At 42.8% G+C, this 9,740-nt stretch overlaps 1 protein-coding gene across 1 annotated transcript; it reads right to left on the minus strand.

The window, feature by feature from the left end:
* Window positions 1-8,650: 8,650 nt before the first annotated feature.
* Window positions 8,651-9,526, minus strand: LOC101943368 (olfactory receptor 2D3-like). The gene has a single exon (XM_065563294.1). It carries the CDS (start codon window positions 9,509-9,511, stop codon window positions 8,651-8,653), a length of 861 nt encoding a protein of 286 aa, XP_065419366.1. The 5' UTR covers window positions 9,512-9,526.
* Between the last annotated feature and the right edge of the window lie 214 nt (window positions 9,527-9,740).

Raw genomic sequence — 9,740 nt, forward strand, 5'->3', positions numbered from 1 at the left:
TAGGAACTGTTGGCTCTGAGCCTAATGACACTGAGATGGCTGTTATAGGCTCATAGGGCCTCTTCCTATGAATTGCTCAGCACAGCTTGTGGGTTACTCTGGATTGAATCACACATTGGCCTCGGGGGAAAAAATATGTTGGTATTGGAAGGCTCTGCCTCTGCAATCTTTTGCTACTGCCCTCTGAATCTGATAACTTCCCCCACATAGGAGGAACTGGAATTACTGGTGCAGGAGATCATAGGAACATAGTGCAATAGCACTCAGGACTGGAATACCGGCATTGAAGGGTTTGTGCTGTTTAGGAGAAATAGAAATAAAGGCAAAGTTGGTGGGATGACATTGTACATCCATGAAATGGTAAACTGTAAAGAAATACAAAGTGATACTGTGGACAAAACAGAAACTGTTTGGATCAAAACCTTTTTGCTGAAGGATTGTAAAAGAGGTTCTGTTCGGATAGCATTATGGGTCTGCTATAGAAGCCCAGACCTGAGGAAAAACTCTGTGTAGCCCAAAAGCGTGTCTCTTTCACCAACAGAAGTTGGTCCAATAAAAGATATTACCTCGCCCACCTTCAGTCTCTTGTCTCTCTCATAGAACTCATGGGTCAGATTCCAATATGAATAGTGATCTCTTTAATATAATTAGAACAATAAATACTTTTGGAATTGTGTCATAATGGGAAACTTTAACTTCCTAGATATAGATTGGAAAATACATCCAACTAATAATGGTAAGGCTCAATTATTCCTGGATGTGACAGAGGACAGCTCTCTTCATCAAATCGTCACTGAACCAACAAGACAGGATGCAATTTTAGACTTCATTTTGGTAAATAGTGAGTACATCACAGATGAGCTGGTCATTGGAAATAACCTTGGATAGAGTGCTCACAGGTTGATTCAGTTTAAATTAAATGGAAGGCTAATCAAACCCAGATCATCAACTATGGACAGTGGAGGAGAGAGACCGGGTACATGGACTGATCACAGGATGACTGTGAGCCACCGGTGAGGTGGCTATGAAAAGGCAAATGTGGTCCTATGATGCATTAGAGGAGGCATTTCCAGGAGAGAGAGAGAGAGAGAGAGAGAGAGAGAGAGAGAGAGAGAGAGATATGTATTAATGCCATTGTGCAAAACACTGGCAAGACCTCATTTGAAATATAGTGTATATTTCTAGTCATCCATGTTCAACTTAAACTAGAACAGGTGCAGAAAAGATTTACTAGGATGATCAGGGGAATGGCAGGCCTATCTTATGAGACAAGACTGGAAGAGCTTGGCTTGTTTAGTCTAGCAAAAAGAGGGCTGAGAGGGCATGATTACTCTCTCTATATATATATTGGGGGGGCGGGGAGGGTAAATACCAGGGAGGGTGAAGAGTTATTTAAGCTAAAGGATGAAGAACAAATGCATATCAGTTGATCATGAAGAAATGCAGACTTCTAATAGAATAAGGTTTCTAACCATCAAAGGGGTGAGGTTCTGGAACAGCCTCCCAATAGGAGTTGTGGGGGCAAACAATGTAATTGGTTTTAAGTGAGAGCTGGCCAAATTTAAGAGTGCAGTTGTATGATGGGGTTGCATGTGATGGTGGGAGGCAGGGCTCAGCAAACCCAGGACTCACTTCTGGTTTATATCTTCTATTCCCAAAGCTCATGCTTCAGGGTTTCAGATGGCCACTGGCAGGGGTCAGGAAGGGACTTTTAAAAATCTCCTTCCTCTGAAGACTCAGAGAGGGCCATGGCTGGAGATGAGGCCTTGAGTAGAGTGGACGAGGGATCTGAGTTGGCACTGATCATTGTCTCTCTCTCAGGTGCTTAGCTGGCTGGTTCTTGTGAACAGGCTCAAGGTCTAACTGGTCGCCATATGTGGGGTTGGGAAGGAATTTTCCCCCAGGTCAGGTTGGCAGTGACCTTGGGGCTTTTTCACCTTCCTCGATGGCATATGGGTGTGGGTCATAACCCAGGATTACTTGGGTATATCTCACTTAATCATTTCCCTGCCTTTGCATTGGTGCACCTTGGTCCCTTTATTCTTTGCCTGTGGCCCATAATAGTCTAGTTTCCTGAGGGCTGTAATACTTGGGTGTCATTGTGGTTGCTGGGGTTTAATGTGCGGGGGCGGGGTAGTGTTGGTGGCCTGAGATATACAGGAGGTCAGACAAGCTGATCTTGTGGGCTCGTCTGGCCTTAAATGTTGTAACTCTATGATTCTTCCCTGGAAATCACCCACATTTCCTGCCATCTCCTCCTACACCCATAGCCTCTCTGTCCTGCAAGTCATGCCTACTTAACTGAATAGTGATTGTAGTGTTTTACCGCCTTCTTTGCAGACATTCACAGTACACACCATACAAATTACTGCTCAGACAAGCAGCATAGCAAAGGCACACGCTAAGTTTTATTTTGTTTGATGTTGCACTCTAATGTTCTTGAAAGGTAATATGCAAGAACCATGAATGGTGAATTTTGAATAATGTACCACATTTTTTATTAAAATATCATTTTGTTTTGGATTTTGGAAACGGACCAAAAAAAAAATATCCCCTTTCTCTCTTTTTTTCCATTTTTTCAAAAGGAAGGAAATGTTTAAAAAATAGGTCAAAATACATCTACATCTTTACTATTTTCCAAGTGAAAAGATAAGAAAACATTTTTTTTAATTTGTTGTCTTTTAAACCTTATTTAACTTATTATTTAAAAAATAATCTTTTTCATTTTTCCAATTAATAAAAAGAAAATGCTAAATGTATTTCCACCACTTTCTCATATTTAAAAAAAAAAAAATTTCCAGACATTTGTGTTTTATCCTTCCCTCTCTCTTGTTTGTATTTTTTCCACAATTTTTCCCTGGAGGGAGGGGAGAAGCAAGCAAGCAAGAAATTTAAAATCCAATCAAAACAAAGGCGGAAAACTGAAAATTTTAGTTTCTAAAAGCCAAAACAAACTGAGAATTTAATCTAAATTCTTGAAATATTAAAAATGTTGACATATTTAAAATGCCAATTGGAAATGAAAAGATATTTTTGTTTCATTCCATTTTGAAATTTTCCAATAAAAAGTTGAAATATTTAGTAAAAAATGATAAACTTCATTTTCACCAAGCCTTTCTTTTTCCAGAAGGTTAACAAATTTTGACCATCCTAGTTTTAATTTGCTGCTCCATCTCAGTTTGAGTTCCATGCCAGTATTTTTGTCCATGCTGCAGCTTCTGCAAGCAACTGGGCACAATGATGAATGTGTGTTATGTATATTCAGTGGCACTGTGAGAACTCCAAGCAATTGAACTAAAGGCTTTGATGCTCTCAACAATTACTGTCTTCTACTTACTCTCTAATTATCTAAATCGTCTTGCATACCTTTGTACGTAATGTGCCAAGACTGACATGGGGATGTGTTGTAATAAATGCGCCTACACATTTAAGGTGACTGTGAGCTCAACTGTGGAAAAGTGAATACAACTTTACAAAATGTTCCAATCACATATATGTAGATGGGAAACAGTGCAAAAAGGGAGATGGAATGACTGAACTAGTCCAAATGAAAAGGCATACTGATACAGCTCAAGGACTGTGTTAAGATCATTTCTGGTAAACAAGAGAAATTTGGGACAGGAAATCAATGAACCAAAATTGGTGTGTCAGAAATTAGGCCTAATTGATGGACAAAATAACGATGGGGACCAGCTATTCCATCCATCACTCGCCTTTGGGGTCCTTAGAAAAAGAGACATTGGGATGAAAATTAGAAGATGGGGTCAGGGATGCTGGCTGATTGAAAGATGTAACATCACTAGGCCATTGTCATTCAGATCCTGTGAGATGCCCTGACCAGACCAGATTAGGGAGAGGGACCAGATGACACCACCACCTCCACCGGCTCCTGATAAGTCCTGAAAATGATCTGTGAGGTAAGCCTGTGTTTCCCCCACCAACAAAGTGGAAATTTTCTGTAATATTTTTTATGAATCCTAGACATGTCTCAGTTTCCCCTGTGTTTTGCATTGTTACCACGTGGGGTGGGGGATGGTTTACTCTCAGGACAGACTAAGAGACATAGGTATGAATGAGGCCTAGCTGTCTGAGACTGAAAGAATCATTGCAAAGGACTGGCCAAGGCCAACACCTTGCCAATGGAGAATCTGAGAAGACAATGGCAAAGCCAATCACCAGGACATTGACACTTTGCAGCCAAGGACCCAGAAGGAGATGGATTTTCCCACCTCTTAGCAGGGAAATGGAACAACATAGCTCAGTTCAAGAACTGTGAAGGTGTGAGGTGAGAGGATGAGTTGGCTGCTGGAAGGAGTTGGGGCTCTCACCTGGATCTGACCAAGGAAGTCAGAAGAAGAGACAGACAGAGTTTGAAAAATGGGGTTCTCTACAGCTTGTCTGGGCTCTGAGCTCACCAGAATGGACTAGGCTTTAATCAGTGCTTCATATGTAATGAAAGAGGTGCCAGGACGCAAGCAATTTTTTTACATTCATAACTGATGCAGCAATGCCAGAGGAGCCGGGGATATGAACTGCCAAGCCTAGGCAGGATAGGTCCATCAATGGCTATTAGCCAGGATGAGCAGGGATGGTGTCCCTAGCCGCTGTTTGCCAGAAGGTGGGACTGGGCGACAAGGGATGGATCACTTGATAACTGCCCTGTTCTGTTCATTCCCTCTGAAGCACCCAGCATTGGCCACTCTCAAAAGAAAGGATATTGGGCTAGATGGACCTTTGGTCTGACCAAGTATGGCCGTTCTTATGTTCTTCTTATGTTCAGCCTTGGCACAAATTAAGCACTGGCTTAATTAATCTAAGGACTTCCTAGGTTGTGTTCCAGTTCATTAATAAACTCGACTGTTTTGAGTGTCACTGTGTGAGTGTCACTGCAAATGTTGGATGACGTGCATTAACCCCCAAAGAGTGGACAGGTCTCGATGAGGAGTCTGTCTCCGTTGGACTCGCTGTACAGAGCTCACAGGGGGAAGCAGGAGGGCTGAAGATCAGAGGTTCTATCAAGAAGCTAATGAGGCCACATGGCCTACTCTGTGTGGGAGGAGTGAGAACCCTTTGGGGTCTGGCATACTGAAGGGGTTCCTCCTAGAGACTGTTCCAAAGCTGGGGGTGTAGCACCAATCCTGTGGACCCGGGACCACCCTCACTCCCGTGTGTCCTTTATCTTCTCCACCTCATTTCTTCTTTTTCCTACCCATCTTTTGTCTTCTGTTTATAAAAAGTCTGGCTTAGCTGGCTGAGACAATATATTTTGCAATACTGCTGTAAAAAGTCAAAAGGCTGTTTAATGGTGTGTTTGCCATGGTGCTAAGCAAACTAAGGTCTTTATATACCAAACCCCAGACCTTGTTTAAAGCTGTTTAATGTTGGACAGTTTTAGGGTCATGTTGACACCTTTGGCTCTTCGGACCCATTTATTCCATCGTCATTAATACAACAGGGGCCAGGTGCAGCGTACGTGCGATTTGGGAACAAAGGTAGTGTGGGTGTTCCTACAAGGAAGTCCTAGTTGTGTGACTGATGAAATATGGGGAATTTGCTGACACATTGAATCATCGGCATTATTGTAGGATGTGCTGAGCACAGTCCCAGGCTCGCTTTGGGTGGAGTCAACAACTTCCAGACACTTGGGACTTGGGAACAAGGGAAGTACGGCTGTGTGATGAATGTGGAAATGTTGGCAATATTTTTGTGAGTCATGTGCCTCAGTTTCCTTCGGTGCTTTTTACGGCTATGTACTGAGTGCAAAGGGAGGAGACAAGGTTGGACAGCTGATTGGAGACCAGAATAATCAGAAACCAGAATACACCTCCATCTGGCTTGGCTGAACTTGCTGTAAAGAGACACAGAGGGAGACCTGGTGCGGCTGTGACAGGGTGTTGGGAGGCCCTGCCCCTTTCATCTGCCATCAGACACATCTGAATCTGACTGCCCTCTATTCTTCCTTGAAAAGCATTCACTTTCCCCACCATTTCCTCATGTTCTCTAGTCTTTTACGCCACTTTTGCTGAATTGAATAATGGTCATGGTGCTTTACAGCCTTTTTCTTAGCCCTAGTCTACAATATGGATTTATCTCAGTATAACCACATTGCTCAGGGGTGTGGATGCAGTTATACCTACCAAACTCCTGGTGTAGACTGCACTAGGTCTATGGGAGGACTTCGCCTGTCAACACAGCTACTGTCTCTCGGGGTCTGTCCTGGAGTCTCCAGGAATTAAAGGTGAAGCTTTAATTAAAGATTATGTCATGTGATGAAACCTTCAGGAATATGTCCAACCTAAATTGGTCAATCTAGGGAGGTGGAATATGGGAGAAGGTCACCCGTCAGCATAGTTAGCATCTTCACTAAGCGTTACAGCGATTCAGCTGAGCCGGTGCAGCACTGTACATATAGACAAGCTCACAGACATTGACAGTATGCAGCATACAAGAAATTGCTTAGATGAGCAGCATAACAAAGGCACACAATACCCAGTCTTTATTAAAGTATCTGTCCTGCAAGGTGCTCATGACACAAAGTACCTCATTGCATCACACCTTCTGGCGCTATGCTTCCGATTGTCTAAATGTCATATGAGGAAAAGCTAGACTGGCTGCATATACTGCCAATAATTCAGATCATGAAAGTGGAGCAAATGCATGTAAATAACAAAGATTAGTGCAGTGAACTTGCAGTACATTCAGCATGAGACAAGTTTATATTAAACAAGTAGCAAAGCCAATTTGCTGTTATACATACATTTTATCTTCTACAAAGAAGAGAATGTAATCAGCTGGCATTTCTAGTGGGTCAGAATTTAGACCGTTTGGGTGCCTTGTTTGAGAAACACAACTTTAAAACTGCATTTCCTGAGTTTCTAAACATTTGATGTTTTTTATTTTATTGTTAGAACTCATATTCTTGAAAGAGAATATGTGCTCTGTTATGAATTGCAAATTTTGAATAATGTCCTACATTCCAAACTTGGAATTAAAAATATCATTTCATTTTGACTTTTGGAACCTGCCAAATTTTTGTTTTCTGTTTTCAGATTTTGAATTTTCATTTTCCCCCAAGTTCCTACCTTGCTTTTTTTACTTCTTCAAAAGGTAGAATATATAAAATATGTAAGAAAGTAGGTCAACCATACTCTTTCACACTTCTTTTCTTTGTTCCAAATGGTAAATTGTGAAAAAGAAAAAAAATGGGTCACGTTTACATTTTTTAAATTTGTATTTTACTTTTCATATTGTGCTCAGACCCAGGTGCCAGTCACTCAAGTGAACTCTGCAGAACAGACATGCCTGGGGAGAGATTTGAAGGGAGATCAGCAATTTTGAAGAAAATTTAAATGGAATTATTTGGTAAGTGTGGCAATAAATCAAAATTGTTCAATCACTGGTAAATACTTGAAAAGTCACCTAATGTATTGAGCACTGAACTTAGTCTCAACAGCCCTGGGTTCTATTCCTGGCTATATGACTGGTTGGTGGATTTGCCTAGAGCTAGACACTGCAGGCCCTGTGCCTTAATTTCCCCAACTGTAAAAGGTGGTTAATGATAGTTACCTGCTTTGACGTGTAGGGATGAAAAAAATCCCTATTGGAGCTCGTCATTAATATGAATTAATTAGTTTTATTTATATAAAGTGTCTCTATATGCATATTTAACATAAACATACAAGCCAACAAACATAAACTGGATTGTTAATGAATGTGTCCCTGCCCATGCAATCCAGCCCTACTAATAACTGGCCCACTTATTCTCCACAAAATCAACCTCTTCCCAAAGATTTGGGCTGAAACTCACAGCCAAGCAAAGGGCCAGGAAAATACCTATGCACCATTTACATCCTATTTTGAGAGTTTAAGTTCAATTAAGCTCTGATTGGCACATAATTTAATGAAGCATTTACTTCTGCAACTTTGTGTATTGACACCATTCTATTAGTATACATCTGCCTTATAAACCAACATAAATGTGTCCACATAGGCGTTTGCACCAGTTTTAAAACAATGCAAATTCTGTCCTTTCATGGCACATAGGTCTTCTGCTGGATCTTTACACAGGAGTGAATTTCACCTTAGGGAATAGATACACCTTGTATTGCCTTAAACCATCTAAGGATGTCAGTCCAAACACAATGGATGGAGCAGTGATTTCTATAGTTAAGGAGCCTTCACTTAAAATGTCTTGTCATTAGCTCCCTGACGTATAACAGGGCAGCTCTATTAACTTAAACAACTCAAAATTGAGAGGCAGTATGGCAGGCAGTCAGGGGGAGTCCTGGGTTTTGAACACAGCTCATTCCCTTTCTCTGTGCCTTACTTTCCCAGTGTCACACAGTTATTCTGGGCCACAGCGAGGGATAGAAATCAGGAGTTATGATACCTAGTGCCCACTGCTCTAACTCACTAGATCCCCATTCCCTCCTGGAATGGTGAATAGAACCCAGGAGTCCTGAATCCCAACTCCTCCCTGGTCCAGCCACTGGACACTTCTCTCCTCCAAAAGCTGGGAAAAGAACCCAGGAGTCCTGACTTCTACTCCTACTGGCTGTAACCACTATCCCCCACTCCTATCCTAGAACTGGGACCAGAACCCAGGAGTCCTGAACCACATGACAATTCTTCTTCCCCCTTGATGCAAAGGTCATTTTTTACCCATCAATTTGACCAGAGCTCCTTTGACATCCTTGTTTCTCAGGCTGTAGATGAGAGGATTCAGGAGGGCAGACACCACACTGTAAAACAAAGAGAAGTATTTGTCCCTCTCAGGTGAGTAGCTGGAGACAGGACGCATGTACATGAACATGGCAGCACCATAGAAGAGTGTAACCATGGTGATGTGCGCAGTGCAGGTGGAGAAGGCCTTCAACCTCCCCTCCGCTGAGGAGATCCTCAAGATGGCCGCTAGGATGAACACGTAAGAAACCAGGATCAAGAAGACCGGGGTCATGAGCAGTATCACCCCCATCACGAAAAGCACCACCTCAGTGACCCGTGTGTCTTCACAAGCCAGCTTCAAAATGGCTGGCACCTCACAGAAGAAGTGGTTGATCTCATCTGGGCCACAGTAGGGCAGCCTCATGGTGATGCCAGTGTGCACCATGCCAAAGAAGAAACCACCCACCCAAGAGCTGGCGGCCATTTTGACACAGACCGACCTGCTCATGATGAGGGTGTAGTGCAGCGGGTGGCAAATGGCCACGTACCGGTCATAGGCCATCACAGCATAGAGGATGCACTCAGTTATCCCCAGGAAGAGGAAGATGTACATCTGGATGATGCAGCCTGTGTAAGAGATGCTCTTCTTTTTGGAGAGGAGGTGGAGCAGCATCTGCGGCACAGTGGTGGTGGTGTAGCTGATGTCCAGGAAAGAGAGGTTGGCCAGGAAAAAGTACATGGGCATGTGGAGACGAGAGTCGATCCTGATAAGGGCAAAGATGAGGCTGTTCCCAAAGAGGATGGCTAGGTAGATGGCCAGGAAGACCAAAAAGAACAGCATCTGCATCCCGGGCTGGCTGGAGAATCCCAGCAGGATAAACTCTGACACGGAGCTTCTGTTCTGCCATGTAAGATTTCTCATCATGTCTTACATGACAGGGGGTGAGATGGGGTGGGGAGAGACAAATGATAAAAAACACATTCAAGGGGGATAAAGCACAGAAGGTTCATAGGTTCCATCTATCTCCACACATATGTGATCTTCATCACAGTAGTATCTGAGCGCCTCACAGTCA

This window comes from Chrysemys picta, chromosome 12 (genome assembly GCF_011386835.1).
Source record: "Chrysemys picta bellii isolate R12L10 chromosome 12, ASM1138683v2, whole genome shotgun sequence".
Lineage (NCBI taxonomy): Eukaryota > Metazoa > Chordata > Testudines > Emydidae > Chrysemys > Chrysemys picta.